This window comes from Punica granatum, chromosome 2 (genome assembly GCF_007655135.1).
Source record: "Punica granatum isolate Tunisia-2019 chromosome 2, ASM765513v2, whole genome shotgun sequence".
NCBI classification, from domain to species: domain Eukaryota; kingdom Viridiplantae; phylum Streptophyta; class Magnoliopsida; order Myrtales; family Lythraceae; genus Punica; species Punica granatum.
The window spans coordinates 40,153,933-40,173,969 of record NC_045128.1 but is presented as its reverse complement, the minus strand read 5'-3'; the positions used below and the strand labels follow the sequence as shown (position 1 = coordinate 40,173,969).

The 20,037-nt window shown below is 39.3% G+C and overlaps 2 protein-coding genes across 6 annotated transcripts; one reads left to right on the top strand and one right to left on the bottom strand.

Annotated features, from left to right (window-relative positions):
• Positions 1-28: 28 nt before the first annotated feature.
• On the top strand, positions 29-11,407 carry LOC116194810 (protein sym-1). Of its 5 annotated transcripts, none has more exons than XR_004154532.1 (9): positions 152-587; positions 1,500-1,587; positions 1,737-1,831; positions 2,137-2,209; positions 2,361-2,453; positions 2,645-2,731; positions 2,846-2,927; positions 3,053-3,112; positions 11,016-11,407. XR_004154532.1 is itself a non-coding variant. In XM_031523706.1 (8 exons), exons 1-7 carry the CDS (start codon positions 190-192, stop codon positions 2,924-2,926), a joined length of 915 nt encoding a protein of 304 aa, XP_031379566.1. In that variant the 5' UTR covers positions 29-189; the 3' UTR covers position 2,927; positions 3,053-3,454. The 5 variants fall into 5 exon arrangements, 1 of the variants encoding a protein (XP_031379566.1); XR_004154534.1 differs by lacking the exon at positions 11,016-11,407 and adding an exon at positions 5,442-5,735; XR_004154531.1 differs by lacking the exon at positions 11,016-11,407 and adding an exon at positions 4,809-5,327.
• On the bottom strand, positions 7,779-9,043 carry LOC116194811 (calmodulin-binding protein 25). The gene has a single exon (XM_031523707.1). The coding sequence runs from the start codon at positions 8,737-8,739 to the stop codon at positions 7,963-7,965; it is 777 nt and encodes a 258-aa protein (XP_031379567.1). The 5' UTR covers positions 8,740-9,043; the 3' UTR covers positions 7,779-7,962.
• Positions 11,408-20,037: the final 8,630 nt, after the last annotated feature.

Below are 20,037 nucleotides of genomic sequence, written 5' to 3'. Positions count from 1 at the left end.
GTCTTTGTGGTCGAGCAAGCCAAAAAAATCAGCAGAAAGCAGAGCAGAGCCGCGCATTATCCCTCCGCTCATTGTCGCATCAAGTCGCCGTGGAACGGCGGTCGAACTCAAAACCCTCACAAAACCCCCCGAAACATCCGCAAGCTTACCAAGAAGGAAACCCTCCTGGCATCACTGTAGCAGAGAAAAATGTCTCCTTTCGCCGCTGGTCTCTCCCGCCACTATCTGTCCTTGTCCCGACTCATGGCTGTTCCCGGAAAATCCAGCTCCCTCTGTGCCCACACGACCCGGGTGCCCGTTCAGCTGAGCGGGTTCAGGAGCTCCTCCTCATCCTCTCAGGCTTGCTCCTTCCCGGCGAATTCTGCCCGGGCAGTGGTGCTGAATCATTCTGGTCGCCCCGAAGCGGTACATGGGCCGCTGTGCTTCGATCATTTCCTCCGTTTCTCGGCCGCCTCGGATGTTGGTTCTAGTGGGGCTGGTGGTTATGGCGGCTCCGGTGATGGGAATTCTGGGGGAAGAGGTGGTGGAGGTGATGGTGGCGCTGGCGGAGAGAGTAGTGGCGGGAATAACTGGTCTTTTCTCTCATGGTGAGTACAAATTAGCGCTATTTCCCGTCATTCAATTTGTTCTTTCTGTTCCAATTGGGAAGCTTTCCTGGTCAATATCATTGTTTAGGAAATTGCCAGTTTCTGTTTGATAAATTCGAATGGCCACACAGAAGGCATAGCAGCGAGTTTGGTTTCTCTTTTTCGATCGATTTAAAGGTGCAGAGAAGATTTATGTCCCTCTGGTCCCCTCTCCTGTAATGAGAATGGTAATTGCAGCTAGGACTATGCCCGGAATTCAAAGTTCTTGTTGTTCTAGTAGATGACATAGGTAAAGCCATCCGAGCAATTTTTGGTAGCTTGGTGCAAATTTTCACCTACTTTGGTGTATGTGTTATGGTGAGTGAAGGATGATGCGCCTTGGCAAAAGGCCAGTCTTTGTGAGAAGAGTGACTAAAAGTCAAAGAAAATTATGTGGTGCAATTTTGTTATGAAGGGCTTAGCAATGTTCATACACCTGTGATGTCTGTGAGATAGCCATAAGATCTTGTTCTGCATGGCTTGAAGTATTGAACTAGTACATATATGAATTTCGCATGAGAAAGGGAAGTTAACGTTATCAAGAGACTGAGGAGATGTGATGTGATGCTTGTTTTGGAAAATTAGTGCTGTCCATCTGTTTAGATGTCCTCATTATTTTGAGTTTCTTTTCCATTATGTGCATCATTTTTCAAACCATCTTTGTTTCCTCAGCGTCACAGTCATGCAAAATCCTTCTTTCATATCTAGATATGTTATTCAGAATTCCTCCTGAATCCATGGGCAAGAAATTACAGATGATGATTCGCTGAAACTCTGATTATTAAGAAGGAAATCCCTATCAAAGTCGTTTCTCTCTTCATCAGTTTGTCTGCCACTTCGATATCCATCCTGACATTTTTCTTTTGACTGCAGGTATTTGAGCGTTCTTGCCAAGTACCCTGTCTGGACAAAAGCTATTACTTCTGCTTTGTTAACTTTTATTGGAGATTTGGTCTGTCAGGTAAAGTGAGAAAACTGCCACATCAATAAAAGGGGGTACTTCCTGTACTCGCACAGTTGCGCTTCTCTATTTGTAGACAATGCATGTATCAGCTGCGTTTTCTCTTTTCCAATTCTATTAGTCCTCAGTCTTGATCCTTTATGCTGCAGGTTGTGATTGATCAGCTGCCATCTCTAGACCTCAAGAGGCTTTTCTTGTTTACTTTTCTGGGGCTGGTTTTAGTGGGTCCAACACTACATTTCTGGTAATGCCTTGGGATTCATGACTTCTACTTAATATGCATTTTATTACCGTGAGACGTATCTTATAGTCTTGTCGAGAAGAACATGTCAATTGAAAGCAAACAAAGGAGATGCCATGCGCTATTATTATGTTGACTTTAAATCTGCCCATAATCCAAATTAGCTGGACTCCTCAATCATCTACTTCTAGTTCTTTCTCCATGTCATCCCCCTTTCTTGTGTCTTTACTATAAATGTACCAACTGCATATGCAATTTCTACTGGGCACATTTTTCTTAGTTTTTCTGCATAAATTGACACATGACAGGTACTTGTTTTTGAGTAAACTTATAACCGTGCCAGGCACATCGGGCGCTCTTATGCGTCTCCTACTTGATCAGGTTAGTGATATCGGTCTCTTTAATTCTATGCTGAAAATTTCTGTTAGTTTTTCTCGTTTCCTTGTCTGATTTGTTTGATTTTTACTGTTCATTTTCTCACTCATATTTCGTTGGAGTTTTCTTGTCTGATTGTCCTACGAATTTATGGCAGTTCGTTTTCTCTCCCATATTCATCGGGGTTTTCTTGTCCACGTTGATCACACTGGAAGGAAGGCCCGCACAAGTTGTGCCCAAGCTTCAGCAGGTAGTTTTGTTTTGAAAACACTTTACAACTTCCCTTGCTTTTTCATGCTTTATTGGAGTTAGGGAAGCCTGATCTTAGAATCCACCTCTTACAACTTAAAATACGTATTGCCTTCCTCATGGTTTGAAAGTACTTTACAACTTCCCTTGTTTAGTTATCAATTATCAACCGATTCTTATTCTCTCTTGCAGGAGTGGTTTTCTGCTGTGGTTGCAAATTGGCAACTTTGGATTCCTTTCCAGTTTCTTAATTTCCGATTCGTCCCCCAGCAATTCCAGGTACCCTTTCACAGCGTGTTTTGCATTTCAATTATGGATCATGCAATAAGTATTGAAACTCTGGTCCCGTTATTTTTTGTGTTGCCAAGTATGATCTCCCTGAAATCTCCTCAGGTCCTGGCAGCTAATTTCATTTCTGTAGTGTGGAATGTGATTCTTTCCTTCAAAGCTCACAAAGAGATTCTTCCAAAATAAGGTGCGATTGCATATCTTTCTCGAAAATCATTTCTTCTTGGATAAAGGCTCTGCTTCCTGCGTCTGATGCAGGTTTCAGTTTCTTGCTAATCTTTAATGTCATTTTTCATTGTTCTTCTACCACAGGATTGTCACATTACGGCTTTGGCAACGAAACAAAGTATACAAGATCGTATGGATTTGCCGGTAAGGACACTGGTTCAACCCAGTCCTTTTCAGTATTTTATCGTGTCGCCGTGATCAATGAATTCCTTTTGCTCGATGCATTTTCTACTTGAAAGAATCTTGGTTCCATTGATTCGGCATTTCTTCTATACACTTTTTAGGTGAACTTTCCACTAGATGCTGCCTAGCTCGCTGAGGATTAGGTAAATGTGCGTACAAGTTAGTCCTAGGTTATTCGTATGAGGCTAATCCTTTCCCCCAGTTAAGGTTGCTTGTGTTCTTGGGTTTTGATTCAACTGTGGCCCAAAGAAACATACTTCCACCGTGCTAAAGCCCAATACGATAACAAATATCCCATCGAAATGGTCCAAAATCGTCTCGTGTCCGGTAGAATTTGTCGGGTAAGGGGCTTATGATGGGAGCCGTTAAGAAGGCAATTATAAAGGAATACTATGCTTGAATATGATTTGGATGATGAGATTAGAATATCAGTCCGAGGATTCTACCACGGGTAGGATTAGTTGCACTAATTGATTGTTGTAGGCCCTGTGGACATTATTGATAGGCTTCAGCAAGTTGGCTGCTCTCGCCATGTATTTGAGGTTAGGCCATGGCAATTGTTACTCACATATATTCATATATACATATATGTTTGTGACGACAATGTGTCGCAAGCCATAGGTCATGGTGCTAAAGCTTATCGGCAGCAATGAAGCGTTAAGTGAAGACAAAAAACTCGAAAAAAGAGGTCCCCAGTGATGCCTACTCTGATAGCGACTGACGCATGTCAGAGTACACGTCATCACTCCCCTGACGCCGACCCCTCAACTACTAATCCAAAACCTCTTTTTAAACTCCATCTTGAGGGTACATGGAGTCAATACCGCCATGGATGAGTTGATCGCCCCCTAAAATTTTGATGATATAAGTAAATTTACATACTCTTCTTTAAAATTGCTTGTATTCGTCCCTCCTAATTTAGGAGAAGTATTTTCTTATTTGCTGTCACCGATAATCTCATTCCTTGGCAATATGTGTCGTGTTGTGTCGTGTCGTGTCGTGTTTAAACGGATCGTGTCTAAACCGATTCGTATTAGAAAGTTCTAAACTCAAACGCGACACAAACACAATACGTTTAATTACAAGTTGATATGAATATGATACGTCTAACTTGTTTAGCTAAGTGTGGTTAAATATGCATGTATATTTACTTACATGATATGACATCATTACCTTTAGGTACATACTATATTTACATGATATAATACCATGAACTTTAATTATGTATTATTATACAATTGACATGATAAAAATATCATAAACGGATGATTTATATAAATAAATTTAGATGATTTTAGTTTCTTTCTTTTATAGATTGATACAATATGTGAAATTGATTTTTTTAACATGATAATACATAATATAAACTGGTCTATAACCGTGTCTAAACGGATTATTGAAACTGTCTATTTATCGTGTTTAAACGGGTTTGACTATTTAGACACGAAACATATTTAGCTTTAATTCAAATCCGTTTAATTTCGTGTCGTATTTTTACCGTGTCAAATACTGTCCGATTCTACTCATCCCCCTTAACTTTAGACTTTGGGTCCGTCCCTGAATACCATATTCTAAGAGTATGGTGACGTAGGCAGCTCGTATGGATGGTCTATCAGATTCTTCATTCACCAAATGATCTGTATAGCATAATCTGCAGTTGCAGGATGTCCTTCCCCCGTCCTTGGTGAGCATGGCTCGGATACGGCCCTGAAACTCATTGGTCTTGACCTTTAATCCATTTCATTTTCAGTCGAACTGATTGCTTCCGTACGGGTGACAAAAACGTGAATGGATGAGAACCATGCTTTTCCTCCACAATAGTCAATTATGAGTGTCGATCGGTCTAAAAGGCTAGAGGTTTTTGTACCTTAGGATGGACGAATGGGGATAGTGATCGGACGAAAGAAGGGGGAGAGGGGAGGAAGAGACAACGGGGTTGGCTGGGCGTTGTGTGTGGGGGAAGATAGATGTAAGGGAAAAAGTCAAAGCTGCTTCATGTGGTGTGGTGGGGATATGGGGAAGGAGGCGAGGGTCGGAGTCGGGTCAGGTCAAAGACTGTACAATCAAGTACAGCCTGCCTATCTTCTTTGACTTCTCCCTTCTACCACGGCGTTGCTTATCCTTTGTCTCGCTATAGGGAAAATAAAAAAAATGCAATCCCATTGTTATGTTCTTATCGCGTGTTATGCTTCTCGTGTGAGCTATAGCCTCGTTCGTTATTAGTCATCGATCTTTGAGTCTATGGATTCCAGTAACTGGTGCCTAGTTGATCCGTCGATGCTCTTAACAGCAGTGCGATCATGCCAAGCTGTGTTGATATTCTCGAGCTAGGGGCGAATATCCTGAGCTCTCGAGATGTCGGCAGTATATCGGCGTTGAACGTGATCGTGTGAGTGGTAAGTCAATAATTACGGTTAAAAAGTGGAACCATAGCATGGACATCATTGTTATGGCTATTAAAGAATTGATCCATGCGGGAGTCATACATACCGTCCCCGTCATATGTAATTAAAGTAAGTGTATATATATATAATGTCCAGTTGAGATTATTGAAATGGAAGGCGATTATTCTTCTGTAGGAAAAGTAAATTAGTAGTTGATGGAATTATTATTATTATTATTATTATTATTATTGTATAATGAATTGAATTAATAATTAAAAAAAATATATGTAGTGGAGTAGTGCATTATTCAGCTTGATTTGATACTCGTTAAGAGATTAGTCGTTTTTTTATTAATTATTTAAAATTTTATTTTGTCGTGCTCGATTTTTGAATTCTTTGTAATTGAAAATAACTTAATTAATCAAGAAAAAGGGGTGAAAAGATTTCGGTTGCTGACGTTAGAGCATCAGTCACCTCTCGTCCGGAAAACAGTTCGGGAAATATATTCGTTTTGAACGGTTTGACACTGACAACCTGTCCTTGTCTCCTCCTCCCCCTCCTCTCCATCTTATTATTATTATTATTATTATTATTATTATTATTATTACTGGCTGCTTCTCAATTTTATTTTTCTTTTTCTTTTTTCCGGTTATAAAATACAACTTTTACTGTGAAAATTCAATGTATCCTGCCCTGATTTGAGGAAAAATTATTCCTAGCTTCGCATTCGGAACAAAAGGAAACAATTTCGAATATTCCACGTGAAGAAGGAATATTTGTCTTGATGTATGAAGTAAGAACGACGCTCAATTATTATCGAACATGGCAAAACCGACAACTGACTAGGAATTAAAAGAAGAAAATTCATATTAAAAAGCTTCTTTTTTTTTTCTTTTTAAATTCAGTGCATGAAATTTACGCTTACCTAAAACAAACAAGATGGCATAAGTTCGATTTAACCCGGTAGAGTTAATGTAGATTGCATAGGCTCATGCGTGCTATATTGTAATTCTTTTTACTCCCATATGCCATGTGACATAATAAGTGAGACTGAAATTGAAATTGCTTCTCTTATATATATATATATATATATATATATATAATATCATTGAAGAATAAAAAATAGGAATTAATTAATAGGGATTTTTGTTACGGCAATTAGAGATTGTCAAAATTGAGGGTGATGTCTAATATTTAGACCGTCCATCTCGCAGGGACCTCTGCATGGGCCCTCATTTCATATGTCAACCGTAGTAAACATCATATTTTGTCTTCTTAAAAGTAATTATATAAAACAACAAGCCATTTCTTTAATTAATTCTCAAATTCTTCTTTACATTTCCTGAATCGATTTTATATTATCGTTCTTTAAATCATAGATACATCATAGACTCAAGTCAACCTAGCAATGTGGTGGCCAAGTCTCCCCACCTAATCCCATTCGCAAGATTTTATACGATCGAGTCGTGCAATTCCATCTATTGACTCGAGTATACTAACCGAAACACTCAATCCGCAACTACTAGGTGAACTTAAAATATTGTGTCTCGCGGTCAAAAAGATCGATATAGTTTAGTCACGCACCCATTCCCCGGCTGTAAACTTCGTATCATCGATTGTTACAAAAAAATTATCTTATTTGAATGAGTCTTCTCTATCTCTAGTGGGGGAGCTTTAGTGATTAATGACATTGTACCCGAATCAGTTATTAGCCCCGGAAAGTCCCCTTCCAATAATTGCCAGCGATCGATCGATGATGATTCTGATATACCTATGGTTCGAGCATAGGTTCGGGCCATCGAGTGGCGCACTTGGAAATTCGTCAAATCATCAATGGCGATCCTCTTATTATTACGCGTCCGTAATTACATGAATAACGGTGTTAATTCGGAAATGGAAACCATTGGATTTTGTTTATTTTAGGCTTCTCTTATTTAGACGAAAGATAGTATAGACAGTGAACTATATGCGCTGTTATTGTAATATTATTCGAGATCGATATCGAAGCGTCTCGTGGTGTAGTGTGAGAAAACATTGATAAATAAAGTTACGGTGGGTGAATCATATATGACAGCAGAAGTGAAAAGGAGCGTTTGCTTCTCCCACAATGCCGAATGGCCGTAACAAAAACTTCGAGTAGACAACTTTTTACGTAGATCACGAAACAATCTCGTCGGTCCTCTGCGGTCTTGGCGTTAGCGACTGCGTGCTTAAAGGAAAAACTATGACAAGTAGGAAGAGTAGAGAGTTGATAAATAGTAGAGAAAATTTAAAGTATCCAAACACGGCCTTCCAAAAATATTAACATATCCATCGCCCGTGACCAGTGATCCTGACCAGATGTACCCCGAAAAAGAGAAATAAGTAAAACAATAAAATGCAAAAAAAATAAAATAAAATCTAAATATTAATTAATACTCCTATCAGTCACATGGCATTCCACGACTCTAGAGTGGGAAAGCTAGCGAACGAGTCAAAATCCATGCCACCGCTGCACCCACCATCGGCCGCCGCCGCATACGGCAGCTGGGCCAATCCCCCAGCAGGCGAAGGCCCAGTCGACCTTCCAACCGCCTCGACCTCCTGCTGCTGATGCTGGTGGTGTTTCTGCTTGTGGTCCAGCAGGAACGCCGATGTGTCGAGAGTGGGGAGGCGACCGCCAGCGATGAGCCCACTGGGGAAGAGGCCGTCCGCCCTATGAGGCTCCGGCTTCAGGATCGCCGCGGCAGCCTGGAGCTGCGAGCAGCCGTTGAACCTGACGCCCGTGACCTGCTGCACCATCTGCCGGAAGTTGGCGGGGTCCGCGGTGATGAACGTCGTCTGGGACCGCTTCGAGGCCCGGGGCTTCCGCTTCGAGACCTTGCCGGAAGTAGCTAACACGGGGATCGAGCTCCTCTGCCTCTTGCTTGGAGTTGGGGCTGGCTCGGGGTCGGAGCCCCCGGAGACGTTCGAGATGGCGGGAGTTGGCGCAGCCTCCTCCGGCTTGGTGGTAAAGTTAAAGGAGGTGAATAGCGGGGGGAATGGGTCGGAGACGAGGCCGTCGGCGGCGGAGAAGAAGTCGGAGCTGCTGTGGTCGGAGATGGACTTGTTGAGGGCTTTAGTGAGGGTCTGGGTGTCGCGGGACAGGGCCTCGGAGAACCAGGGGTCGAGGTAGGAATTCCTGAAGCTCCAGGGGTCGATGCTCGCCATGTCAGAGGACGCCATTAACGGAGCCAAAAGCTCTCACTACCCCCTGTCTCTTCAAAGTGTATATCTGCAAATGGGGATGTATGTATATATATATGTATTGACTGTCAAGTGCTTCTGACAGAGTATGCAGAGTCACTGAGTCGGGGAGAAGAGTTAATGGGGGGGTAAGTCTTCGGCGTGGAAGGGGCGTCGAGGGTTGTGATGGAGTCGCCGGAGAAGTAAACGGTCAGAGGAATCAACGGTCAGCTAAATCAATGAGAGAGGGGGGGACACTGAGGAGGGAGGAAGGGAGGGAGAAGATGAAATGCGAAGAGACGTGGGGGAGGCTGAGATTAAATAAGGCGGTGATGGGCAGTCACAACAGTGAAATATAGAGAGAGAGAGAGAGAGGGAGAGAGGGAGAGAAAACGCGTTGTGGAAGGGGACACGCGTCAGCTTATCTGTACGGAAATCGAAGCTTGACAGGGAATCATCATCATCTTTTAACCATGGTTTAATATGATGTCCGGACAACCGTCAAAGTGTTAATTGAGTTGAGCGATAAGTAAGTTCAATTATTGTAAAAAAGAGAATACAAGTTCGATTCTCGATATATGCTTATTGAGCACGGGAACTATATTTTAATGTTCGGTCTTTAAAATTGTGCGTGCAGCATCAATTCTAGGTGAGGTTAGGGAAATGTAATAGGTTTAATGACATAAGTTTAGAGGCATCAGTGACCATGCGCCTCAGCGAGTTTCAACGCATCTCCTGGACAACATGATCAAGCACGCCTTTCGTCACTGACCCAGAGAGCTTAAACCGTTCATATTACTGATTCTTCGCGTTATTCATTTGCAATAAAAAAAACGTTAATATCCTTAATACTCGAGAAAGAGAGCTTATTATAGTTCCCGTCGCATAGGCTTGGTACAACCTAACGGGGTTTCTATATATTTTGCATTTATCATCCTTAAAAGTTCGAGCAACTTTTCAAAGAAAAAGATGTTCGAGTTTCCCTTCCTTACTAATAGAATTATTTTCGGTAGGTGATCTTAATAAATAGCAAAATAAAAGAGTGAGAAATAGAAATTAGTTTTTAATTATGTGGATTTGGATGATCTCTCTCTTGAGGTATTAGTGTATTACTATTCCTGCACTACATAATGGTGATCATGGCTACAATAATTCCACAATTTTCTTTTACCACACGATAATTCCACAATTAGGTTTTTGTCTAGTTCTATTACGAGACGATCTCGTTGAGCATCGTCACCTTTATATGGTCATGAACAGAAGCATGACCGACAATACGACATGCGTAACTATGAGATAATTGATCATCCGACCATTAAAAATGTAATTGCATCCTATAATGTCCCAAAACTTAAAAAGATAATATGATATTGAGGAATAAATTCAATTAAAAAAAAAAAAAAGGAGGTGGAGACAAGTGAGCAGCTCTGAGCTCTGCTGACAGTGCAGAAGGAGAAGCCGCGTCATCGATCGGCGGCCCCTCCCTCAGTCCTCACACCTCTCCTCGCGGCTGCTGCCTTTACGCGTAATCTCGCCTCCCTATGATCCAAAAATCCCCTCCCGAACCCCCCTTCTTTCTCAAACTCTTTCTTTTTTCTTTTTATTTTTTTTTCTTATTTTTACTTTTTAATAAAATATAAATCATCAATCTTTTTTTGAAAAAAATGGGGGGACGTAGCCGTTAGTAATCGTCAAACCCACACGTACTCACTCAGTAAACTCCCCCCCGTTTGTCGTCCTTAAAAGCAGCGCCGGAAATATATATATTAAAAAAAAACTTTTCATTTTGTTTTTTTAATTTGTTAATCGAACTACTAATTTCGGTTCGATAATTTCGCTATTTTGATCTAATTCGGAATGCATTTCTATTTTTCAGAATCTATTATAAGTGTTCAAAGTAGGCTCTTCCCAATTTTGTGCCGTAAGAAATTTGTGTTTGCTTTGGGGAAAATATGCTATATCGGCATTTTTGTAATTTTTGAAGTTTGATCAATCAATATATAATGTAAGAATTCTAATCGATTTATAACATGATATATAAAAACGATAAATACGTCCACCATTATGATTATAAGTCGACGTAATGTACAGATATTGTGTTTCGTTTATATTTATGATGCAATAATTTGAGAGAAACGGAGATGGGATGTGCGAAAATTAATAAAGTGGTGACAAAAATAGCCGATGAAATGAGATTAAATTATGATTCGATTAAATACAGTTTCGTTTTTTTTTTTCTTTCTTTAATAAATAATTTATTAATGCGATTCATGCAGTGGGTGATTTGCGAGCCAAAAGGCAAAAAGATATTCCACATCACATCTCGAGGTTTGGGCTGGCTTCGGGGCCCCGAAGGTTTTAGCGTGTGGGCTCCACTCATTTCATTATCCTCCCAACCTGAGGGAATCTTTCCTTTTTTTTTCCCTATTATTTTAGTATGAAAAGGTATAATTTTAGTATGATAGGTTTAGTCAGTTTTTTATTTTGATTCTTCTTTTATTTTTTTCATTTTCATCTTCTTCTTTTCTTTTCACCATTCCGTTACTTTAACCGTTAGTGCTGCTAAAATGAAATCTTATTAGATGTCTAATTAGATACTTGAATGCCACACCCTCATTTCAAACTAAAGGGGGAAACAATACAAACATATAAGAAACAATTATTGTAATATTTTATTTATATACACAAACAAGATATCCGTTTAGACCCCTACCAAAAAAAAAACCTATTGAAGAGAGATAGAGAGTTAGAGACGAGAGAGAAGACATAAGTATGAGAGAACTGAGAAGTAGATCTCCAAAGATTTTGCCAATGGAAAGACTCATGTAGATTCTAATCTCCTCGTTTATGTTCGTTTGAGGACAAGATTATCCACAACCATCAATGTTGATCAATCCCATAGAGGAGAGGAATGGTTCTTCTTCTAGTGATCATACATTCAACAATTAATTTGCATTTTTGTATTTCAACCCAGAAAAGAAATTATTCTTGTATCAATAAAAAAAAATCAAAGAAGATTCAACTCTTTTTTTTTTTTTTTTTTGCTCAGGCAAGATTCAACTCTAATTTCAGTGTTGTATGTTATGAATGGTGGAAGGAATTGCCGGGAAAAAAAAAAGATCCAAAGTCAAGGATATTACTGAAAAAAAAGCATATAAGATTGAGATTTTTAATCCAACATAGAAAATTAGAACTAACATAACATTTAAATTGACATTAATTTGAGGGTTGAAGAGGAAAGTGCGAGAAAGAAAGAGAGTCGCAGGAAATGAGGCAATTGTAGATCTCTACGTGGTATTTTTTGAGGGAACGAATCAGCAGGGAGTTGAGGAGGAAGCTACGAGGGGGGGCCTTACTACTGCCACAAGAGGAGGAAGCGTGACTCAACCCCACAAGCAGCGGCAGAGAGCATCGGAAGTTGCTGTTGTGGTCGTCATTCTTCTTTTCACCTCTCCGTGTCTTGTAAGTTGTTGATCCGTTACGAGAATGAAAAATCAGTCGAAGAAAAAGAAGAATTTTATTTTCTATTTATTTCTTTTAAATATTTATTATTAATATTATTTATTAATTTTTCCTTTCTTCAAATGAGGATGTAAACACGTATCTCAATACGTGGCATCAAATCTTTATCTCATGTTGTTAAGTTAACAATAAAGGTAACGAAATGTTGCAAACAGAAAATGGATCAAAGGTAAATAGAGAAAATAGAAAAGAATTTTTTTTAAAAAAAGAATGAAAATAAAAAAGTGATTACTAAAACTATACTTTTTTCCTTTTTGTATTATAAATATTATCTTTTTGGCTTCAATCATGCAAATGGACCTCCACCTTGCTATTAATTAAATCTTATATTTGCTATCATTGGCCAATTTCATCGAACGGGCATGAATAATTTTTTTATTCTCGATGCGCCATTTTGTTCGTATTACTTCCTTTAGCACTGTGGTCTGCCTTTGACATCACTCAATCGCTTACACGACATTTCGTCGGTCTGATCCGATGGAGCTTCGTGTTCGAATAATTTCGATTTTCGGATGAAATAATTGGAGGCAGATATAGAACCATACCACGTCGATTTATTTAGTTATTTTAATTTTGACGAGGAAGGAAAATTATTATGTAATTGAAAAGTTAGAAGAGGGCCCAAAGATGGGGCCCCACACGTGGGAAGCATGGCAAAGTGTCACATTGGGCACGGAGCCGCCCGAGTCATCTCCTAGCGGTCTAGGGGACGACTACCGGCAGAACCGGGGTAGGTAACCTCGGATTTGATGTGTGTCCCGACCCCAACTCAACTCTCACCGATCTTCACCGATCCTCACGATCCACCTGGTGGTGGGACGAAGTTTAACCAACACGATACGATAATACGACTCTTTCGTACCGTCATTAATCATAGACATGTTGTTGGGATCGAACGTGTTTCGGGGAAAAGGATAATGATTGTTGCTCCATTCTCAATCATGATTGGTTGTCCTCCGGCATCCCTCTCACCTAATGCTATGCATTGCCATGAGTTTAATCAAGCTTAAAAGGGTTTGGAACAGCGGTTGGTCTGTTGATTCGGTGCATGCTTTCTAGTTGAGGTAATCCAGAACTTCACGGAAAAGAAGTGCCGTAGGCTTCAATGCCTTTGTAACTAATTCGTGTCTTTTTTTAATAAAATCATTCTCGAGCGAGGAAAAATCGGAATCCGATTAATAAGGAACCCTTATAATTCAGCAGCACAAATATTTTGAACTAGGAATAATAATATCATAGGGAAGCTGACTTATTATGAACCTCTTTCTTCTTCGTGATGTAATTTGGAACCTCACCTAAATTCCCATAGAAGTGACGGTTTGACTCCAAATTTTAAAATGGAAATTTAGGTCATGGGAGAGTCAGTGAATGCAGGCTCAATTCAAGGGCATCATTATTCAGCGAAAAAAAAAATTCAAGGGCATCATTGTCCCAGTTAGAACTAAATTTATATACATATATATGTATCTATATATAAACCTTTTTTTATTTGTAGTTTATGATCTCGAGTTGGTCGTTCATTTGATTTTTTCGATGAAAAAAAAATCGACGAAATTTCAAGTTTTCAACCAGAATAATACTATTTATAATATTATATTTTGGTCACGTAAATTAAAATAAGCTATTTATCTTCTGAGTCAAATGTGGACCACTGTTGTGTAATTATGTAGTACGACATATGTCATGTGGCTTCTGGTCACTATGCATTGACTTGTACAAAGCTTTCTGCATATGCATTATGTGCATATATATATATATATATAATGTGTATCATTAGTTCTTGCGTTTTTTAATGATGAACAAATTGTTTGAACTCTGTGGATATATATCTATAATTAATATAAGTTATATTAAGTAAACATATTCAATATATGTAATATGCAATGGGTAGCATTAATAATAATACAAGTCAGAAGGGCCACATGTGCTGATCCGTGAGATCATCCGGATGGAGCCGCTTCGTCCGAAGGGACCACTCCTCCGTGCAGAATAGATAAACGTACTATGAATTGCTAAGATGGATTTGAGATCTCGTTGGACTTGGGATACCCCATAATGCAGGTGAAAAGGGACCACTCCTCCATGCAAAATAAAGAGATAAACGTACTATGAACTGCTAAGATGGATTTGAGATCTTCGAATTTCACCATCCCCGGTCAATGCAACAGCGCGTAAGATAGCAACTCTTGCGCGCATGTGCGTCTCAGTATGCACGAGTAAAATGCAATGCCGAAGAATTGGTTATCGAGTAAATCGACTTTCAAGTTGATATATGCCAGGCGAGTATTACATATCGGGTGCATACTAATAAAAGTAAATATTTTGACAACAATCTACTTTATTTGTCTATGGAATTAAATTATACTCCACTTTATTTTTAATTTCAACAATACAATTATTAATTTTTTATCATTTTTTTCTTTAATTTAATAATAAATTATTTCACATATTATTTCTTAACCATTATTACAATTAATTTTTTAATAATAAACTCTCTCAATTATACTTTACTTTTTCCTTTTTTTTTGGTAAGCTAAGCATACTTCTTTATTTAATCAAAATAAAGTACAAATTAGTGAAGGTCCGATGATCTACTGTCCATCCTGATACATGATAGACTCATACAATCCGCAAAATAAACATAATACAAATCAGCAGGAATCGAGGTAATTATAATAAAATCATCATGTTGAGTAGCTCCCTTCTTCGCGAGGGTTTCCACATAGTAATTAGCTTCCTGTATGCTTTGAGTCTGTGGAACTTGCTAGCTAAGCACCTGCAGTCATTGATGAGGGATTCAAGTAGTACATTAGTCATGCTATCACCTCAGATTATATTGTAAACAACACGAGCATCAAGTTCCACTTCTAGATATGCGAGGCCGTAATTGGTAGCCAATTGAAGGCCGTCTCGAAGTGCCCATAATTTGGCGGTGACGCTAGAGGCCCATGCGATCCTACAGGTGAAGCCTACCTTCCATAGGCCATTTTCGTCATTGATGAGAGTATCGTTTATGCCGTCTGGAAGTGTTAAGAACACAAATAACTCTCTGATCATTTTAACAATGGAAAAGCTTGCTTGCCTCCATAACTTTTGGAGGAAGATGGGATGCATACCATCAAGACTCGGGGCCTGTACAGTTTGAGGCACCAGAGAGCGTACTTAATCTCCGCATCACAGATTTGAGCATTTAGAGAAGCACAGTCGGTCTCGACAAGTTGTGCAAGACCGGTTGGAAAATCTTTGGTTGAAAAGGTGCTGGACAGATGGTTTGTGCGGTAGAGATTGTGAAAGTGATTGGAAATGATGGAGCTGATGTATGAAGGATCAAAAGTCCAGTCACCAACACTGTATCTGAGTGTTAAGATTTTATTAGTCTTGCGCTTGACAAGGGTAGAGGCATAGAAGAAGGTAATGTTTCTATCACCGTCCGTGATTCAATCGATGCTGGATTTCATGATTGAAAGCTCATCATCGATTAGCTTTTTTATCATTTTTTTCAATTTTTAATAATAAATTTTCTCATTTCACTATATTTTTTTATCAATTGAATAACATAATTATTACTTTTTTCATATTTTCTCTTATTTACTAATAAATTCTCATACATACTTTTTCATAATTATTATTACAATCTTATTTAAATATATATTAATATTTGGAATCGTTACGAAACGCTACCCTAACAAGTAATTGATAATATATTTTTTTAAAGAAAAAGATAAACCGGGTTTACCTGGGGCCGCTTCTACCTCGCTCTTTATAGTGTCTAGAAGCAAGTTTTGAAATCGATCGAATTTTTTAAATAAAGGTCATGAAGTGCGCCAGCGGTGACGGCCGATCATGACGTGGCGTGACGATTGGCTGACGCGCTTACAGCCTCTCTCTCTCTAGAGAGAGAGAGTAATTATGGCGACAGATCAGATTTGACGGTGTGAGATTGACTTGGTCTAGGCGGATGCTAACCTAGAAAAGAAAGCTACAGCGTTTGTTCCGTGGGCTTGTCTCACAGGAATACTCCTCCCCGCCGCAGCTCGGCTCGGCTTGTTCGGGTCGGGTATCGTCCTCGGGTGGGCCTGACGGGACCGACTCGATTGATTAATGATTTGCTTTGTTATAAACGGCCCTCCTTGTAATTAGTGGGATGGCAAATTGTTAGCCAAGAGGGGAGCACAGTGCAAACCTCAACCGAATTTTCTACATTCCATTCGATTTATATAATTTATAGTATGGAGATAATCATATATTTCATGGACAGAAGCAGTCGTGCATAACTAATACATGAAATCTCGTTCAAATTAATGCATGTTTCGGTTAATTATGGGATAAACCCATAAATGGAAGGGGACAGGAGTTGACTTCGAGATATCGCAGTTCATAATTTACGACCGAGCAATGAACATGCTCAGTGGCAGGGTTGGTAATTTTGGGCATTATGATGAGCAATTAATTGAAACCTCACATTCGGTAGATCGAAGTATCATATTTTCGGCAGAATTAGTTACTTCCCTTTACGACCGACCCGCCGACCCGACACCACGGTCCCGGTTCTGGTGAGAGAGCCTCTCCTGTGCCCGCCATGTCGCACCGTCCATACGGGCTCCTTGGCCCACCGGACTGCCACGTGTAGTCTCCGCCTCTGGCAGCCCTTTTTGGACGGACCAGGTTGACCTTCATTTTAATGCTTGCCGTCCATTACAAATCCACGTAAATAGACCGCAAGCTCGTCTTTTTTCGCTGAATAGACCGCAAGCTCGTCTTGGTAACTCCTACTACCAGCTCAGTAGGTTTACAATACACGTCCTTACTCGTTCATGTTGAGCACGTACAACTTATCCTTTCCTATGTTCGAAGCCGGTGCGGCTTGGACTTTGAATAGCACTAGGTCTGCATTCGTAGTGAAAGGTTGGATTCTCGTAAATGATGGCATCTTCTATAAATATACAGTCGAAGAGGCTGATATTTGTACATATATGTATTTGGTCGCGTGTAAATGAATTTCATATTTATAAGGTTGAAATTAGCTAGATTTCTCTTTTTTCCATATGGATTATATTAAATAAAAACGACTTTTTTATTTATTTATATGATTGTTTTAAAATTTTCTTTTGAATTTTAGATCATGCACAAAAATTGCCAGCTCCATAAGATTTCATATGGCCATAGACATATCACGAGGGTCAGTCAGCAGTGTCCTGATCACGTAATTAATTATTCTCTTTAGTAAAAAAATAAAAAAAGAAGTGTTCTCAGGCCAAAAATAATTTTTAGTTGGTCAAGTTGACTGCATTAACGCCCTTCAAAGTCTTTCTACGATAATCCACAGAAAGCCTTTTCTTGTTGTGAATGTGAATTTTTTCCATTCCCATTACAGTTGTGGGCCTTTTTGTTTGTCTATTTATATTTTCATTGCAAATAGAATCATTATCAGCCCCACAAAATTCTAGTACTCTCATTTCCAATAAAAGTTTTTGTTTCTTAATTTTGAAAAGTTCTTTTCCATACTAGAGCTACTAACAAAAAATTCACCGAAGATACAAATAGGATTGTGTGGGAGTTCTGGAGGTAGTAGATATAACCTCGGAGTTGGTAGTTATTATTATTTATAAATTGATGAATGTACGATCGAGCTGATAAGTTATGGTATTCAATCTTGACACTACATAATCTGTTTTGATAAGATTAAAAATTTAATTTCATTAGATCTTCTGCCACTCAATGGTTTGTAAATTCATGCATTTCTTTATATTTGTCCGATAAGGGACGATAACTCTCAACAAGACATGTATAGTTCAAGGGCATAAAAAAGATGGGTTTGAATGGGTTATTCCACCGTAATAGTAGCGCGTACATACAATTGGCCTCCGATCGTGTATGATTTGTTAGATTTACTATTCTTTATTCCATTGAAATCATTATATCCATGATCATACTAGGATTGAATTGAATTAGTTATGATTATTGATTACCCCCCTCCCTCGTGTGACTGGCAAAGCCGTCTACTTAAGAAGGATATGGGAATTAATTAATGACTTGTCATTATCGTTATCATAATCGTCGCCATCATCACTGTCATCGCTAATTGTACGATAAGAAAGAAAAGGGCAGAAAAGGGAGAAAGGAAAAAGTAAAGGGGTCTTGATTGGAAGTAGAAGGAGTCACTTTAGCTTGCATTGGTAGATGCCCCTGAAGGTTCCTTGCAGGTATCCCAAAAGAAAGACATAAAAGAAGCAAAAGCCATTTCCATTAATCAAATTGTATTCTTTTTTCGTAAAAGAAAAAAAGAAAAAAGAAAAAGGGATGATTGTGGATAAAAAGGTGAGTATTTTGAGTGATCCAAGAAAGATCGCACATTAAAAATAAATAATATATATATATATATTGTAATTGGTAAATTATGTTTATCTATTTACGAAATTTGCATGTAATAAAGAGGTGCAAAATTCATTGAATCATTCTATAGTCATGATAAGGCGACGTTCGGATGAGAATTAGTCGCAATCAATAATAACTTAAGGACACACATTATCTCAGTGGAAGAAAAATAAATAGAAAATGAAAGATCTGGATTAGTGGAGTGGGGGCTTGTGCTATGCGTTTAACTCAAGAAAAGGATAAAGGGAGGGAGACGATCATGGAAAAGGAAAAGGCAATATATATTAAGAAAATTTCACACGGGTCTCTGTTCGTCTTTCTTATTGGTTTCCTTTTCAAAAAATGGTTCTGGAATTGGAATCCTTATGTCGCTCCTTTATCGGGGACAGGCCTCTTTTCTAGGCTCTTGAATGTGGCCAATTCCAGGATATATCTCGGGATATACTTTTTGAATGATTTGATTTGAAAAGATAAGGTTACGAGACAAGATTGGTTGAAAATAACACATTGATCAGCACAACTCGAGTTCGTACCAAACCCGATATATTCAGGTTTTCATAATGGAAAGAAAGACGATCGAGTAGGTTCCACGTTAAGAGCTCGATAGAAATGGTATATTCTGTGCGCTTGGGCCACTGGTGTCGTCCTGCACATGTACATGCGGCCACTCTACAAACGTTTATGCTTACCCAATAAAAAGTCCCCAACCAACGCGGTCTATTCGATAAATTGAGCAACACAGCAGGGTTCTTTGCCTGGAACAAGTAAGCCCGATACAAAGTTCTTTTGAAAGCGTCTCGACGATCAAATCAACCAACATCAGTTTTCCTCCTCCTCGTCCTCTTCTTTTTCTTAAAATAAGTTAAGCTGTTGGAGCCTAGAGCTCGATGAGTCTTAATTTCCCGCACAACGACCGGCCACAGCAGATCGATGAGACCCACCGAGCATGTTCGAACATGCCTCTTCCGGACATAAACGACAGGCCTGAGCAGTCAGCCCATGGGCCTCGTTGGTTGCCCCACACTATCACGATGCAGGTCAACATTTTCTTTTCTTGGACTGGGCCCAGGCCCAAATCGACGCCCCCCGTTTACTATTGCAGGTCAACTTCGTGTTTATTTATTATTATTAATTTTTTTCTTAAATACACGGAAATTTCAGTGCAAGGAACATGCAAACGACACTGTCACTGTCAGGAATCATGGCACACCGATGATAGCATTATTATGTGATCCGGGTGAATGCACCCTGTTTATTGGACCATAGCGGGTCCCGCACACTTTCATGGCCAGAGAGCTCATACACCCGGAGCAGCCATAACAGAGAAAGAATTACAGTTGTTCTTGTAATGCCACGTGTGATTTAGCATCCGCGAATCGCATCTCTCTCTCTCTTCTCTCT